General features: G+C 36.1%; 1 protein-coding gene and 1 long non-coding RNA gene across 5 annotated transcripts in view; one reads left to right on the top strand and one right to left on the bottom strand.

The window, feature by feature from the left end:
- ZNF385D (zinc finger protein 385D) overlaps window positions 1-18,419 on the bottom strand; it is a 448,489-nt gene that overhangs the window by 6,808 nt on the left and 423,262 nt on the right. For all 4 annotated transcript variants that reach the window (XM_033008523.2, XM_033008524.2, XM_042801718.1 and 1 more), the window contains 3 exons: window positions 5,023-5,256; window positions 2,881-3,059; window positions 1,399-1,500 (listed from right to left, as the gene is read on the bottom strand). In XM_033008523.2, coding sequence (XP_032864414.1) covers window positions 1,399-1,500; window positions 2,881-3,059; window positions 5,023-5,256 — 515 coding nt within the window. The remainder of the gene's footprint in view (window positions 1-1,398; window positions 1,501-2,880; window positions 3,060-5,022; window positions 5,257-18,419) is intronic.
- LOC116965427 lies at window positions 7,226-17,489 on the top strand. The gene is made up of 3 exons (XR_004409351.2): window positions 7,226-7,387; window positions 15,018-15,205; window positions 16,845-17,489. It is a non-coding gene; the product is annotated as an uncharacterized LOC116965427 (long non-coding RNA).

Here is an 18,419-nt window from a genome sequence, read left to right as displayed (position 1 = left end):
CATTCTGCTAGACATATCTGTTAATTTATTGCTAACTCATTTTCTCCTTCTTAAATCCCCTTTGCCTCTTTGTTTATCTGTGGCCTGACTTATATACTGTGAACAATTGGGAGTGAGGGAGCAGGAAAAGGACACATTGCCTTTACTTGTTTATGAAGCAATTAAATGGCCTTGATCCTTGGCTGGAGTTCTCAGAAATCACCATTACATAAACTGGTAAATAGAGAACTGTGCACAACAGCAACAGTAATGTAATAGTTGTTTTCATCCCCTGGGAAACAATGAATTTCCTAAAGGAATAGTAATCCTGTCAGAAAAGCTTTAGTGCTTCCATATCCTACTTACCTCATTACATATTTTCTATTCCTTTCAGTGTAGCTTAGATGTATGGGAGACCACGGTCTTCCTGGTGGCTTACTGAAAAACCCTATGGGGCTATTTCCCTACTAGTGGATCTACCAGAATGGTGCACTGCATTGTGCTACAACATTTATGGATATTCCTACCCAACTGAATTGTTCATAAACCACCCATGAGGGCTGCCCCAACAAGGACATGCTTTCTGTTGCCACGAAAAGAGCTTTAACTCAACTTAAAGAGAACTGAGTTTTTCACAGAAAAATGCCCCATATTCTGCCTGCATTAGAGAAGATGGTCAAGGCATAAGGGGCTCATCTCTATGAGGCCAGTGAATCAACATCCTTGGTCTGCCAAAACCATCTATAAACCCTTACAAAATATCACGGCACATAAAACAATCATGCAGTTTATTTGATGGAGATAAATATCAGATGTTTCACTATCCCACCCACAATATAAGCTATTTCCTAACTAATGGCAAGATCCTAGAGGGTTTTTTATTAAAATGTAAACCTTTTTCTCATCTTTTGAAGCTAGTAAGAAGTGTTTTTCAGACAGCTTATCCTGGCAGTCGAAAATGTAACTAGAACCATCCTGAAACTGAGTGGAATGAAATGAGAGATGGATTTTTAAAATTGTTTCAGTTGTTATCTGAATAAGTTTCTAAATAAGGATAGAACAAAGGTTTTATGTTTTATGGAGTTTTATTTAGTCATTTCATCACTATTTTCCTTGGTGAAAACTGGAAAAATCCTGTTTGACATCTGGATGTTTCTTTCGTCTCTTGCTCTCTAATGACCCTGAGACAAACTTCTTTTCTGAGTTTATTCAGAGTAGCTACAAAAATGAGGACCCACAGGTTCTAGTCTAAACCAATTAAAGTATATAAAAAGTCTATTGTGGGGTCATTTGGACAGTTGTATACTCCCATTACTTACACTATTCCTCTCATTTTAAACATTTTTCCACTTAATATTTTCTAAAAGCCCTACTCAGCAGGGTTAAAATAAAAGTAAAATAAAAAGGTGATTGGCTTACCCCAAGAGGATGTGTTCCCTTTTGGAGTTTGTTGTAAGGGCTGTATTTAGGTTTAGGCGGCTTCCCAGCAGCTCTGTCTTTGTGCCTTCTACTGCTTATGTGCTGTTAAAATACATTTGGGAAAAAAAAAAAAAAAAAAAAAGAGAGAAAAGAAGAAGAGTGATAGTTTCTTAATAGGTCATTTATTTCACACTCTGCTTTACACAAGGGTGCTCCAACACTGAAGGCTACTGTTCTCCAAAACAGCATTACCTTGACTAATTCAATAACAAATGGGAATAGGGTCTGTTCCAATTTGAACAATCCTTTGTGCATCACATATTGGGACTGTGATTTTCAACAGTGCTCAGTTCAACTCTGCTTCCATTGTAGTCAATGATTTTCTCACCTTTGTTAACTTCAATAGGACCTACGCCAGGTCAAAGACAGAAGCCTTTGAAAAATTCCTCCCTATCTCTATGAAGCACCCATCAAATTCAATCTACTACTGATAGAAAGTTTTGAAAGAATATTAGATAGTAGAGCATCCCCTATTTGGGAAAAAAATAAAAAAAAAAAAAAAGTCACAAAATCGTTTCAATATCTAAGAAGCCTGGGGATACTTTTAAGATTTCAGCTGAAAGATGGCTACGTATCTAACTAAGTGACAGTGAAAAAAAACGCAAAAAATCCACTATCTTCTTCATAAAATCTATGAGATTTTACAAGAATCCTTCTATACAGACTTTATTGCAGTATTAGATGTAAGGGAACTTTTTCAGAACTATGTTTTTACTTTGATTTTCATTCTCAAGAGAGAGATCTCAAAAAAAGACAAAGAACTGGGTATTTTTTTCCTGAAAGCAGAAGACAAGTATTGCTATTGTCCATTACTGAATTTATCTTCATTCTTGTAAAGTTTCTTAACAAGTATTTAATTCCAAAAGGCATATGGAATTAAACTAAGTGTTTTCAGAACAAAGGCTTTGTTCATCTGAAGAATGACTGAACATAACTTAGTGTAATTGCAATTTAGAGGTCATGTTTCTCAATTACAATATAACACTGATAAAAAAAATATTACAAATCCTCTCCATCCTGCATTTCTAAGCAGGTTATTCAGTGTTCTGTGAAAGTACTGGCTGCACCCACCTCCATATCTTTGTCAAGGCAAATATCCTGCAGTACCCTAAATGGCAGGGTTTTTTAGCTCATGACAATTACAGTAATCTAAAGACAGTTATAACATGTTGCAGCTAGCAGCTTCTATAACTCTTTAAGAAATATATATAATGAGGAATTTTTGAGAAAACATATTCTGTACAAGGGAAAATCATATCCAAAACAAAACATACAGTGTGACAGCTAAGTATAAAGGGCAAAATCCATAAGCTCCATTTGGATGCAAACTGTTAGACTGACACATGCTGGTTGTGTTGATACTTTATCACCATGAAAACAAAGAACAGCCAAGGATTCACACTCTGCAAGCTAGCTGAGTACCTGTTTCAGTTGTGTCTCAGAGTTTACGTGCACATCACATATTTCACAGTGAAATGTTTTGTTCTGAAGGCCTGTGTTTCCTTTATTCACAGGCCCTTTGCCTTTTACGCCTGCCCGGGGAAAAGCTTTTATGGTTCCACTTCCATTCCGAGCTTCCAGCATAGTTTTGTGCTTAGTCCCTGGAGACATTAGAAATGGGAAACAGAAACAGCTTTGGCAATTTGGTTACATTCATTACTTTATTTTCTTTTTAAAAGAAAATTGTATGAACCTCAGCTTGGTGTCATGTGCTATCCTTGGAATATGCCTGTGTTTGTCTGTATCAGGATCATACCAATGTAACAGTATTTCACATCTGATAATTCATTATTAAATTGCATATCTGTAGGTAATGCACTAGAACAAAGCAGCCACACCAGTAAGTAGTGGCACAATCAGGTATCCCAATGTGAAGTTAAATGGGTGTGACTTTTCTCATTAACTCCTGCTGCTAATAAGACCTGAATTGTAGTCACAAAGGAAGAGTAACTTAGCTATTAAAGATGTAGTTGCCTTTGATTTGTAGTCCTCTTGAATGGATTGATAAACAATATGTATGAGGTAGCTTACACTTAAATCTGTAATTAAGTAATTAGTCTCCAAATCAAAAAGGGGAAGAGATTCCTGCAACGTATGGATCCTCAGTGGCCTGGATAGAAACCAAAATGTGTGAGAAACATACAGGTGAGAAAAATGCACTTGCAATTTTTATTAAAATAAAGACTGGATAGAAAACAATAGTATCCTGTTGCTTTACCTTTATTCTCACCAAACAATTTCTTACACTGCTGACTTCCACACAAGTAGTCTCTGATGATAATGGACTACTACTGTGTACAGAACTGGTGTTCTACTGATAATCGCTGTATGCATCCACACATACACTTTTACAAACATGTGTGTATAAGCACACATGCAGTTTATCAGCAAAACTTTATGAGCAAAACTAGACAGCTAAAACTTGGAGCATTTTGTTTAAATATTCAGAATAATGTTTTGGATCTCATCTTGTTCAGAAAAATGTTTAGAGTCTAACCCCCATATGAAGTTAAATAGGTTAAATAGGTACAGCTTTATGAAGTCAAATTTTCAGCAATTGAAGATCTGGCATAGAGCAAACAGCATTCCAAACTGATTAGGCTTTGTTTCTCATGAATACCAACAAATTATTATTTCCTTTTTAATTTAAGTGGATTCCACAGACATGCCAAAGTTACTTCTTTTCTTTATTAAATCATAAAACCATTGATCATTTTGCTGCAGGTATAACATCACTGTCTTTATCTTTCAAACTTAAGGTTCTCTCTCTTTCTCTTTACTCTGTTTATCCTGCTGGCAGGTAACCCTTGTCATCCAAAATCAGGAGGTTTTCTGTAGGAAGTTTATAGGTGGTCATTGCCACCACATTAAATCCCAAGATCTTTTAGCTCCACCCACCACACTGCCAATCAATAAGATGCTTAAAATAGTGATTGTGAATGATGGCTCTCTACTGCTGGAACTTATTGATGCTACTAGCTCTAATAACAAGAAAAGGTTTAAATATTAAGGAAGATGGGGGCAAGAAATTACCCATTCAACTCTCATGTAGCATTTGCTATCAGTTGATGAAAACAAAGGGAAAATATACATAATTTTAACAAGTTATTAACAGACAATATTTAATTTAAGAATTCTAACTCTCATCATTGAACTCTGACTGATGCTCCCCCTTTCAGCCTTAATTTGTTAGATTTCAAACAAAACTAATGGCATTCATACTCAGTTTGCTAGCTAACACAAACAAAACTATGCAAACTGAACACCAAAGGTAATGAAGCATGAGCTGTCATTTAGCTTTATAAGGTTTGGAAGCTGCAAAAGCTAAAATGTAAGAAAATGGGTAACTTGCATGCAATAAAATGCCTTTCTTCCCCTGTTATGAAAGCCTCTTTGCCTGTCATTTTTATTCTTTAATACCTAATGAATTCCATGTAATTGCCAGTTTTCTGCCACCTCTTTGTCCCCTGCTGCAAGAGATCTAATCTATTCAGAGGAAGATAATTGCAGAGCTCTTGAGACAGAAGGAAAAAAAAGAAGAAAAGAAGCACTGCTCCATCTCACCACTGTTGTGCGCCTCCAGCTGTGAGGCAGAGTTGACAGCGACTTTGCATAGCGAACAGTACAGCAGTCTTTTTGCTTTTTCTTCCTCAGTCTCAACAGAAGGGCATGTGGTGCTGCTAGTGGCTGTTGTGGGGATTTTCTCCACTTTAGAGGTGATCTCAGTTGTCATAACACTGCTCTTCCGGATTTCCACGGTTGTCATCGTCGATATTGCTGGTGTCCCTGTGGTAACATCTGTGGGCAAAAAGAGGAAATGGAAGGAAACTAAAAAAAAAGGTTGTGACCTTTGACATTTGCTTGTTTGCATCCTAATGCTGTAACCACACAGAGAGCCTGATTGGGCTGGTAATGTTTTGACCAATGGTAATGAACTAAATCTGACCTTATTCTTTGTATTTTGTATGGTTAAAAAATACAGTACTCCCATGTATTGAAATGGCATGTATTCTGTTTCCTGCATTCTGCTAACACCCAATAAATACAGAATCCATAAACTGAAAAGACAGGTCATTAAGACTGTACTGTACAACTGAAAGATAATCCACTAAAAGAGGTCATGTAAATTACCGATGCAATAGGAAGTTAAAATTTATATGCAGCACTTCAGATGCATAAACTGCCATAGTACCACATCACACACTAATTGAATAACCAAGCCAAAGTTTTAACATTCTGTACTAGTAAAACTAAAATGAAAATCATTTTATATTCTTGATATCTGATAAAAATAAAATGTTAAATTGATACTTCACTTGATATTAAGCAAAATGAATATTAAATGAATGAAGGTAATTATTAATACACAGTATACACTTATCCATGCATTATTACTATCCATTATTGCATACTAACCATAGATACTAATAATAGTAATTAAATATACAACTTTTTATATCTGAGACCTACACAAACACTAATAATATTTCCGTCCTGTGCATAAGTGGTATGTTTGGAAAAACTGGAAGCAAGTTATATACCTAAATCTATTTGGAAACCTAGGGTTTGCATCTAAGAACTTCTGCAGTTTTCAATTCCAAGAGAGAAAAAATACACAATGAAACTGTGGTTTGAATAATATATACATGACATTTGGATATAGCAGTATCATTTGGTAGTTAAGTATTTAGCAGGGTAGAGGACAGTAATATCCAGCACTGAGCCAGTGGAGGAAACAGCAAGGAAGGGACAGGAGAAGGAGAGAAGGGATAGGAGCTGTTCTGCCTTTACAGTGTTGTATTTTGTCATATTAAGCCTACTGAGTAGCAGCTTCCCCCATAAGAAAACTTGGTTACTTTACTGAGATATTCCTGGAGTTGGGTACTTTCCAACACAGACAGCCCATTTTGTTTTCATGCATTTCTTGGTATTAGTGGTGCTCTACCTATAGTGCAATTTATTCATTGCCACCTATTAGAACAGGCAAAATAATAATTCTTTCACTTATAGATCTCAGCCTGTGCTGTGATGCATGGGGACACAACTAACTGATGACACAGAGGTGTGTTTCATACTAATACTGTTCGACAACTTCATTAATGAAGAACATGCCTAGTAACTTAGCAGACAATAGCAAACTGGGAGCAAGTGCAAACACACTGAGAGACATGATTCAAAACAATTTTAGCACATTGGAGAAACAGTCCAGAAAATTAGATGCTTTTCAGTAAAAACAATTGCAGGAATCCACACCCAGTAGGATTAATCTGATCTATTAAAACAGGATGAAGAACTGGAGCCCCAGTAGAGCCTTTTGGGGAGTATTTTGTTTGATTTTGGGTTGGTTTTTTGTTTGCTTGCTTGTTTTTCAGAAAATGCTTTCAGTAGCAGATAGCAAGATGAACATCTATCTCTCATATCATTGTGTTATGAAATAGGTCACCACCATATTGAAAGTACAAAATGAAAGATTTATGAAGTATTTTTTTCTCCTCTAATCAGTACTGGAGGCCCTGTGTGCAGCCTGGGGGCTGCAGTGTCAAAAATTAGCAATTACTTGCTTTGTTGTTAAACCAGCAGCAATATAAATGCAAACCAACAAGATAGGGGTTACAAGGGAGGAATCCAAAAGAAATTAGAGGTTTAGAAAACATGAACTGTGAATACGGAAGATGAAGGGTAAACACTGACAACATTTTTTGTATCTGTAGAAGGTAGCTAAAAATAAGAGAATAAACTCCTCTCCCTGATCACCCTTAATGGAAGGACTATTGGATTACATCAAGAGAGACTTAGATAAGACATCAGGAAATTCTTTCTAATATTAAAGATTATAAAACCTGAGAATAGCCTACCTACAGAGATCCGGAAATGTTAACTACTGGAGGACTTGGAGCTGGCTGAACAAATATCTGCAGGAGTAACCCAGGTATGATCCCTTTCCAGTCAGGGGGAATAGGACCCTTCAAGCCCTATTAATTTCTATATATTATGTAATTTTTAATGTTTCTACATATTCTCCCAGAGGGTTTTTTAAAATCACTATTCATAAAACCATGAAAGCAGAGTTTTTTACGTGTATATTCTACATATTGCCAGGCATTAAACATATAGCAAAAATAAGGTCCCACTCCAGGTCTAATCAAAGTATTTTTTTTTCCTGAGAGTTAGTCTGGAGATGGTTATACCCTGAAGGTACTGGGGACGTGAAATACTGGTGCAGAAGGAATGGTGTTACCTTGCTGAACATTCTGTTCTTATTTATTATTTTCTACAGACCAACAATAATGTTTCAAAAGAAAAATACTATTTTGAAATATTAAGCTTTTTGTTGGGAACCTGATGAGTAAATGAAGCCTTTGTAGGTCTGTCCACAAAATTATACATTTAACTGATCACTCCTTTCCCAACCCTGTCAATGTTGGCTTTTCTTCATCTGAAAGTTGCTGCAGTGAACTTATTTTCCTCAAAAGCCCACTCCCAGCGGTACCTAACACTGCTTTTAAAACTTCAGTTTCTCCATCTTGGTACTACTGTACAGTAGTAGGTCTAGCCAATGTACTTTCCCAGTGAAAAGGAAGGCAAAGGGCAGCTGGCACCAGGGAGAGGGAAGGAAAAGAAAAAAGAAGACATTAACATTCTCTCAGGATTGATGGCAAGGTTGGTGCTCATTCTAATCTTTCAGGAAATTAGATATGTACATCAATCACCATTACCAGCTTTGCAGTGCAAGGGTCAGTATTTTGCCTTCAGCAAAATATAGATCATAATTTCTTTATTTTCCATAGGAAAACTTGAGGCAATGAGCACAAAATAAAAGCTTAAATAACTGAGGACTTTATTCTGCTTCAAGTATCTGACCTCCTATACATATGTTGATCTATTATTTCACTATGTAATTATTTTAAAGTGAAAAGAAAACACAATCGATTACGTTAGTCCTTTTGAGGGTATTTTGAAATGCATGCATGAAAGAAGCATTGTACATAAAAACTAAACTAAAAATGATAAATGTCAATAGCATATTCTTCAACTAAAAAAAATATCAAAGTTCATTGCATATACTCTGCACTTTCAAAAGGTGTCCTATATTAATACATTATGTATTCCACTAATGCAAATGAATTAATGACAACAAAACATATACAGGAAAAACATCTAAGTTCACTGTGTAAAAGCCATGACACATTTAAAGACTCAAAGCCGCTCCTCCTCATATAGACTCTAGAATTATCTGCGGGAATTAAGGAGAAAATATTCTAAAAGCTGTCAAGTAAGCTTATAAAGAGGGAATTCAAATCCTTTTCTCACTAGAACTTCTAACCTAACCAGCATGTGCCTCTGAATATATTACAGTGTTACTGCCTGCACACAGTTCAGTGCCCTAAATACAGGGTACAGCAATAAAGGTATAATGGATTAAGAAAAAATACCCCACCAAAAAGGAGTAGGAAGGCATTTGAATTGATGCCTTGAAGACTGAATCAGCATTTCTTAACATTATATTATGACAGTGCTTTAAGAACTATTTGAATAATAAATGATCTAAATTCGAGCTAGAAATTCAGTCACAGTCAAATGGAAGATTTGTTTCTGGTGACGCAGGCTTGCAGCACTGTGCTATTTTCATACCAGTGGCCTGCAGCAAATATTCATTATTGCAACTGTCACTGCTTGGCTTTGGCATAGAAGCTGATTGCTAATATTGTATGGAACTGGACTCCAGCAGCAAAAAAAGGGAACACTTCAGGATTCACAATAATCCAATTGTATTTCTGGTCTTAATACAGCAACAGAATAAAAAATAAAAATACAAAAAAAAAAACCATTAAAATCTAATCTTAGTCACTAGTGAAATTGAAGATTTATTTTAACACGATGACAAAGACAGATGAAAAGCATTCTGTGAGAATTGACCCCTTTAGGTACTACAGATACCATAGTTCAAGTGGAAAACTGCAAGTGTGTGATTAAGGTCTTCCTAAGTAAGCAGGATTAATTTTATATCCCAAGTACAAGACTCGTGAATTTTCTTTAGGCTGAAGAGACAGAAAATTACAACTCAGGTTTTTCTTCTGAGTATGTAGAAGTCTCACTCATCAGTTCCTGCTACTAAGCATAAGAATTTCTTATCCTGAAACTATAAATAGACCCACAGAGAGAAAAGTGCTCTGACTTCAAACATATCACAACTATTTATGAGCATGTTTTTTCTTCTGCAGTCTCAAGTGGCATGCATTTAAAAATATCTGATTTAGCACATACCCATGTATTCTGGTCTCATTTAAATCAAACTTTGCCTTTGACATAGAAGGATTGAGCATTTGGTCCATAATGCTGTCCAGGAAAAGAACTCAAAACAATAAACAACACCCACACTGAGAAATTAGAGAGCTCATTCTTTCTCATGAAAAACAAAACTAGATATGAAATATTTCACTATATTATATGACCTCTTAGTATTGCAAAAACATTGTCAGCTGGCTTACTTTATAGCAAACCTGCATCAAGGAACAGAATGCTCCTGTACGGGTGCTTGATACTGGCATGTTCAAAAGAGTCTTAGCATATTATTTTCCTGTCTACTAAGAATTGAGTCCTCGATTTTCTTGGGCTGCTTTGAAAATACCATGTTCTGTGTCCTCTGTGGTAATTACATTTGAAGATAAGACACAAATTATTTTGAATCTATAAATATAGCAGTGGAGTATATAAAAAACAAAGTATCATCCCCAAAATAACTGTGACTGACTTTTTTCGTGCTTGGCTGACTTTCTATACTCATATGCTAAAACATAAGCATGTGTGCTAGCACATTGGCTGCTTCTGGCACTTAAACAAAACACTCTGAGGAACTCTGACTGACATGTATCAACTCCTCCTCCTCTATCTGTGCAGAATACAAATATGCATATTTTGGGGTTGGTGGATATTTGGCCCATTTCAATATATTGTACAGAAAATTCTTTTGGTATTGTATTATAGAATTCCAGTCATTAGACTTAGTTTTATGTTCAGAACCTGGACTCAATCTATTTTTTATAGATATATCCTTTCCAGAATGGATATCTTTTTCTTGGAGGGTCAGAAATATATTTTTAGAACTCAGAAGCAACCCTGTAATTTTTTTTGTAAGAAAAAAATTAATTATAACATCATGCTTTAGAGAGTTGAGTACCGTACATCACAGTTTTTTGGTATAAAAGATCAAAATATCTGAATGAAAGTTGTGTAATTAATTACTTTATGATAAGACCTCCTTCAGTGAAGCAACATGAAATATTAGAAATCATATTTATTTGATCTTTTACAGGATGGATACTAATTAATATGCCATAATGGAAGAGTCAAGAGCTCTGAAGTAATAAACAAAGCTGTGTATCACCAAACAGGAACAGAATTTGAACATTTTTGATGAGCTGACTTTTCTGATCTTGTTTTTCAAACACCAGCTATTTGCCTGTTTTCTCTCCCTTCCCCTGTCACTGACCTGCCTTCTCATCACTTTGTCGCAAAGTCCCTTGTTACTTTGCTTTTTCTAGGTGTCCATCATGATTGCATTTTATATCCAGAAAGTGAAAGGTTAAACGTATATAAGGTATCACTCAAGCCTTTGCTCAAATGTACAGAACAAACACCACTGAGAAACTGGACGATTGCAAACTTTCCCAGGACCACCATGAATGCCAAATACCAGGAATTTTATTGGTTTGTAACTGGAGAAGCAATGATCTCAGTATTTTGACCAGTCCCTGTTTTTTAACACTCAAATAAATCACATTATACACAGTGTTCATCACTCAGAAACAAATGATGAAGAAACAAGTGGGCTGATTTTATTGCTGCCCCTACTCCATTCTTTCCAGTGACATGCCTTGGTGGTGACCCGATGGGAGGGAGGCAGAAAGCAGGATGCTTAGTGACAAAAGGTGTCCACAGAGAGAGTGAGGGTAAAGAGAAAATAGAAAACTTCACATATTTGCTCTGTGGAATTTTCTTCTCCAGATTAACTCAATTCTGCCAAGTCCTAAAATGACCTTCTTCATTAATTAGCATTACACAATTTTCTAATGAAATTATACCTCATTTTTACTAGCAGTTCTCTTGGTTTAAAGCACAGTTCATTAATCTTGAACGGGATTAACCACAAAGGGATGACTGCATTCCTGTTGAGGTTAATTGAACAGAGCTGGCAGCAACAGCAACAGCTGGGGGTAAAAAGCCTGTGGAAAGGGAAGGAGGATGGTAGGGAAATGTCATGAGTTTTGGGTTCTTGGGCAAAGATATGTGACAAAAACGTGACTGGAAGAAAAGGAAACAATGAGGAGAAACCATTTATTTTTCAAGTTATTTTAAGCAATTCTTGGCAACAACTGGGTTTAGGAGCATAACTGTCCTTTCTATTGTATAGACTTCTCCTCAGCCAGACAGAAGAAAAATGGCTTTTAGCAGCTATGAGTGAAAGGGTCCCCATGCAAGGAGCTGCAGGGGGAAGAACAGGTCGCTCGTGGAAGTTACTCTTGCTGTTTAATTAATGAGATTCATGTAGTGAAAAATTCAATTTGAAAACAGGACAAAGAGTTTTTTTTAAAGGGTGGGGCTCACAGTCAAGTGTAAAGAGGATTTTTGCAGACTGTGGTCACAGCAGCCCTGCTAAAATAACACATTTTCTATTTCGACTCTAACTTGAAGTTTATACGTAAGGCAGGGTGTTAGATATCATTTCAATAGTTACATTTTTATTTTTGAGGCTGCAATGTAAAAAATAGCTTTTAAGATAAGGAATAAAACATGCACATGGTGGTTTGATCACATATATAGAAGGAAAGCTGTATTATCCTATACATAGGTCTCATGCTTGGTAACATCAAAGACTATGCTGGCAAACTGACACCAGTTTTAGTTCTGCACATGCTTCAGTATGCATCTCCAAACTTTTAAGTAAAAGCAAACACAGTCAAAAGTTTATTTGTAGTTAATCTTAATGCATGAGCAGAAATTGAGCATCCATTGAGTTTACCACCAGTAACAAACCAAGAAATTGGAGATAATTACTTCAAAGCTAAAAGCCCAATAAAGAAAAAGGTTCTGTAAGATATACTACAGGAAAATGAATTTGCTTTGAATGTACCTTTCTGCAGCATGGAAGCCAACACATGCAGAGCATTCCCCATCCTTATTATTAAAATCGCTTGTCCTTCAAAACAGGTCAGCTGCACATGAACTGCCTGTTGCTCCTTGGCTCATACTGAACTCCAGACTCTGCCCAGGGGTATCTGGGAGATGCAGCTTTGGCCAGAAGTCATCCAGAGACAGTTGTAGCAGTGAAAATTAATGGATGGTGGTATTCCCATATCCAGGAACATCACTGGCATTGCGTGAATCACTAGTGTAGACAGTAGTTCAAAATACTATTTAAAATAGGCCCTGTCACACCACCAAGGTCTAGGTGATATGAATTATACATAGTCAGTACTGGACGCAGTACTTCCCCAAGGAAAATTCATGGAGCAACTTTTGTCTGACACTAGCAGCAATAGCTTCAAAGTATTACAACCTGAATAAAACACCCATCATGGCTTTAATTCAAATCATGGACTTGGAAGAACAAATTGCTGTTACTGAGGCCAGTACGTAACTGTGATTCAGTCTCTGCCTGTTACTCCTGCTGCCCCCACATGCCTACTCGGCAGACATGCGGAAGGAAGCAGCAGCCAAGCTGTTCTCTTTCACTTTGCACTATCAGCTATGGAGATGGAAGCGAGTTTTGAAAGGAGCTCTCCTAAACTCCCCTTCTCTTTAACAGAGACATAGAGCAGACACACTCCAGGCTAAACACTACTGGAGATGGAGAAGTATTTTTCACAAAACAAGCAGGCTGGCAAAGCCTATTTAAAACTTGATATCAAATACAATTTACTGTGGAATCTCTCCCCCAGCAATCTGCCACCAAAACCAAAGAAGTGCAGAGAAGTATTAATCACTGGCAGAAGGAGAGAAAATACATTGCTTTCATTAATCAAATGGAACAAGGAAAGAACGAATGAATTGCACTGCAGATTGCAGAGGATCACTCTCCATTTTAAGCAGGGAGAGGATTTTCTTTTTTTCTGCATTTTAAGAAAGTTGAATGTCCTCTTTAAAACCTCCATCTAAAATTTAAGTTTCAAAACAGATTTATAGTCCTAGAATCTAGAAGTAAATTAAAATAGCTGGAATCCAACTCAGAATTTCTGAGAACTCTGACTTCTGACTATGCTTGTAAGTGTAATATCTCATGGCATTCTCCTGTCTTGAATTCAGGAATAATTAAAGCTATTCCCTTTACAGCAGCTTACTTCCTTTACTGGAGAGCATTGAGCTAGTAAATCTGGTTTTGGCAATGAACTAATGTTGTGTTTAATATAGGAATTGTCAGAAGCTGTACAAGCATCTGTTGTAACTGTGTAACTTTTTTTCAGTGGAGTGAAGGCAGAGAGAGTAGTGAGAACACATATATTCTTTCAGAAATCTGTCTTGGAGTGCACCATAAGTAGAGCCTGTAGCAGATGCGTTCTGTGGATTGATGAGCAATGGCTTTCTTACAATAATTTGCTTTTCCATAGTAGCTGAGATAGTGAATGCCCAAACTTTGGAGGAACAAATTTCACAAGAAATTGTTGAGAGAACAGAATGGTAGATGGTAATGTTGTTTTCCTTAACATTTAGAGTAAATAGGTGTTTTGACTTTTCTGATATCTCATTTAGGTTTTTAGTAGTCCTCTTCAGTCTGATGCTTTTTTTAACACATAATTTTTCCTTTGGCTGATCACATACTGTTGGTAACATGTTTCATAAATTGACAGGCACATACAAAGAGTAGCACCCAAGTGGGTGCCAGGGAAAGGAAATCTCTTGCAATTTCCAGTGAGTCTGTGAAAGGATCTTTTACTATTCACAGCTATAGTTACTATGATCAGCTATTTAACTTGCTCTTACATCTCCATCAGGTTCCATCATCTAAAGGAGAAGTTCCTACTATTTCCTGCATTCCCTCTAGTCCTTCCCCTCTCCAACCCACCACATTTAACTTCTGGGCTGGGACTGAAACAAAGGGTTTATGAAACATCCTCTGTCATCATTACAGTTAAAGATATTGAATGACGTTTACAGAGTTGCACAGACAATCCAGACCAACAATTTCTAAATAACTTGCTGTCATCATAGTTTTTGGAATGATTTACAGGTTTGTTTGTTTTTTGTTTTTTTTTGTTTTTTTTTTTCTTCTTACTTTTTATAACAAAACAATTATTTTGTGCAACACTAGCAGTCTTTGTTGGCTATCATGTGTCAGTCTTTCCTCTACCTTCAGGCATCCTGCTACCAACTGAACTATTAGTCTAATTACATTAGTTGGCAGAAGAAACGTGTTAAGTAAACCACAGTGAGGTTGGATGGATTGTCCTGAAATTAGGCAAAGAACAAGAGAAACCTGTCTATGTCACAATTTAGTGCATTCCCTCTCATCAAATTTTCTCTTTGTCAGAAGAGTCTGAAACAACTCTTTTTGTCTCTTCTAGTGGCATTTCCTGGCATTATCCACACATACCCAGCAGAAATGTTATCAGTGCTTCGCTGTTTGGGATGTTTATTTAGCCAATACCATAATTTTATCAGGCAAGATCTCCACAGAATCAAAAGGGAAGAAGTGATACTTTCCAAGCATAAAACTGTTCTGGTGAATTATACAAAGTCTTCTGCACACAAGGTAACAGTGAAAGTAACAAATGTATTTCATAATGGAACCATTCACAGATATCACTCCTAGTTTCAAAGCTTATAGAATCAAATATATTATTTGTTTTAACCAGTTACACACAAAACAATGATGGGTTTTTATTTTAGGACACAAAGCTAGCGGAATAAACCTTAATAAGGAAATAACTGCTCTTAGTTTGCAGTGACAGAAGAGAGCAGCTGCATATTAATGAAAATTAGCATCAGAATGGCAGCACAAGACTAGCTTTAGCAAACATTTGCAGGATCTCAGATGGAGCATTTAAATCTTGCTATGCCTTGGCCTTTTCTTATACAATCACTTGTAAGGCTGATACTTATGTTATCTGGAAAATTAAAAGTGACATACATTAATACTCATAGTGACATAGTTAATTTGTTGGATGGTTTTGTCTAATACTTGCAAACACAAAAATTCTGTCATGTGTAGTGAAGGTAGCTACATTGTAAGTGGTGTGATTCTTAGACAGTTAGTCACAGGTGAAGTGAGAGCTAAAATCTGTTCAGAGGAAATGTCACGGAGGTACATTTGAAGAAAACATCCCTACACAACAGGAGCAGGGCTGCTAATAATTGCAAACTGTTTGTACTAGTTTTGTAATGGTTGCTTTTTTCACATTTTGTTTTCCAGTAGGGGAGGATATTAATGAGCATAATTACAGTTTTTTATTAATTTCTTTGGTAAACCCAAATTGTCATTCTCTACATTTTCCTTTGTATGCAGTTCTTTCCCTAACAACATAACACAGTAGCAACAAAAGTGGTTTCAGCTTCCCTTCTAAACGTGGCTGCAAATACTACACCACTTACAAGAACATACCCTAGCTCCCTCTGTTAAATTTTTTTCCTTTCTTGTACAGGACTGTTATTTAGACATCACTAGGTCTGACATCATTCGGACCCAGCATTAGCTCTTAGAAAAGAGAAAATAAAAGTTCTCTTTAGGAGCATAATACACTATACTGCTGGTTCCTTAGTTTTTATTCTGTCATACCTCTCTCTCACGTACACTATAACAGAAAAGATATATAAGTAAGAGTCCATGAAAGCACCAATATAAGCCCAGATATTTGAAAGTTGCCCTCACTTGCAGCTATTTTATGGATAATTGAATGTAGCTTTCATATTTTTTACATAGTATCGAGGTGAATAGGTGCAATTTACCTGCCTCAAGAGCCTTTCAGCCATATAATTATTTGTTAATGAACATGAAGGTTTGAAGTATCACACATCTGCAACTATCAGATCACCATTCCACAACCACACCTTTACTCACTTCGCATCAGTGACTTTTCTTTAAAACCCACTTTTCCTTCATAAAAAGTAATATTTGTAACACTTCTATAATACCATCAGATCTTATCTCATCAATTCCAGTTGAAAGACCTACTCAGGAGCAGAACACACAGAAAACAGGGAAAAATAGTAGCAACTGGAGCATACAGTTGAAAACAATAGTCTAGAATAATTCTGTGTAAGGTCTGCTGGATTTCTGGAGGGTTGTTTTTTTTTTTATGATACAGAGTGTACTTTACCTCATCTTGCTTACTCCTCCTTAGTATCTAGCAAATAATAAAAAATATTACAATTGAGTTTTTAAAATTTTCCAGGGGAAACCTGCTGCACTTCAAGAAAAAAAAAAAGTTAATTGGATGAAGACTATGGAATGAAGAGCCTAACTCTTTGTGTTAGCTTTCAAAAATCTTGGAAAGCAGTGGCAGCATGACTGCATAAGTAGAATAACAGCAGCTGCAACATCGAACTTCTGAACACCCTTCAACTTCTGCAGCATCCAGTGCAAGAATATTTAAGCATATCTTTGCATTGATATCCCTTATTAGATGTGTTCTCAGGATCCTAAGGCTGCTACCATTCTAACAAACAAAATTACAGATGGGTTTACTTAGGATCACTTTGCATCACACAGTATTTTAGAAAACTCAACACAGGTTATAAAAGATGACGGTACTACTCTTCTGAAACAAAACTTCAAATATGCCAGCCCCTGAAATGTCAATACATACTGTGAATTGCAGGTTTCAGCCTTCTATATAATTTCAGAGTTTTAATTTATGAAAATAAGAAATGTTTAATTCACAATGTAAAGAATTTGGCCAACACTTGCACAAATATTTTTTTTTTTTACATAATGCTTATGAATTAGTCATTTGGCAGGCAGGTACAGAGCTTGTTTAGCTCTCCTTCAGAAAACTTACATCACTTGTGGTACTTTAGCTACAGTCTTAGGAGATATATCGATACAGAATTTTTTTTTTTTTTTTTTTTTTTTTTTTTTTTTTTTTGGTGAGTGGGAGACAAAGACTGTAAATTGACCAGAAAAGAGAATACTGGTTCCTCCTTCTCAAAGCCTCTGAACTGTAGATCAAGTGAATCTATAGATAATCAGATGTCTTGATCCATGACCATGAGAAAAATGCACACACTTCTACAACTGTAAAATATTTTGGTGAAATAGAAAACAGAAAGGTGGGAAAAATGTCCAAAGCAAAAAATTTCGGCTTCCACTACCATGAAACCATTATCAAAAAACCTTGCTGCCTCCTTCTTCTTCAAAGGGCTACACGTTGTCTCCCCTCTCTCACAAATTAAAAAAAAAAAATGAAATTAGTATGAAAATAACTATACTAGTACAACCCAAATATATACTATTTAAAATATACACATTAAAAGAAATGTCTTACCAGTAATTCGGAAAATTGAAGGGGTTTGAAGCATTTGACTTCAAAATAAGCTTAGTTCTCCCAGAAAGCTACTGTGCTGTGCTTCCCAGGTCTATTTACTATATAGCACAGAGATATTTGATCTCTTGCATGTCCAGGTAATAGTGAAAGTAAGATCTGTAAAGACTGTGCATTGTTTACACTTACAAAGAGCAGAAAACTCTTCCATCTTTCATTTCTATGGCAGGATATCACACTGGATAAACACTTGAATATCTACTTCTCATAAAATAAATTGTGGTAACAAAAAATATCTGAAGATCAAGGTAGACATGACTGAACTTGTTCAATCTGGAAAATGTGCTTTGTATCATCAGTAAAACTGCAGGAATGGAGAGTCCGTAAAGCAGTTATAAACATCACAACTCAGAGATGACAAGCAGTGCTCCAAAACTATGTTTTTATAAACTTGTTCTTAAAGCTTAGAGACATTTTTAATAAGAA

Source organism: Tyto alba, unplaced genomic scaffold (assembly GCF_018691265.1).
Source record: "Tyto alba isolate M040663 unplaced genomic scaffold, T.alba_DEE_v4.0 Super-Scaffold_38, whole genome shotgun sequence".
Lineage (NCBI taxonomy): Eukaryota > Metazoa > Chordata > Aves > Strigiformes > Tytonidae > Tyto > Tyto alba.
Note: the sequence above shows the minus strand (reverse complement) of the source record. Positions and strands in the feature narration are given on the sequence as shown.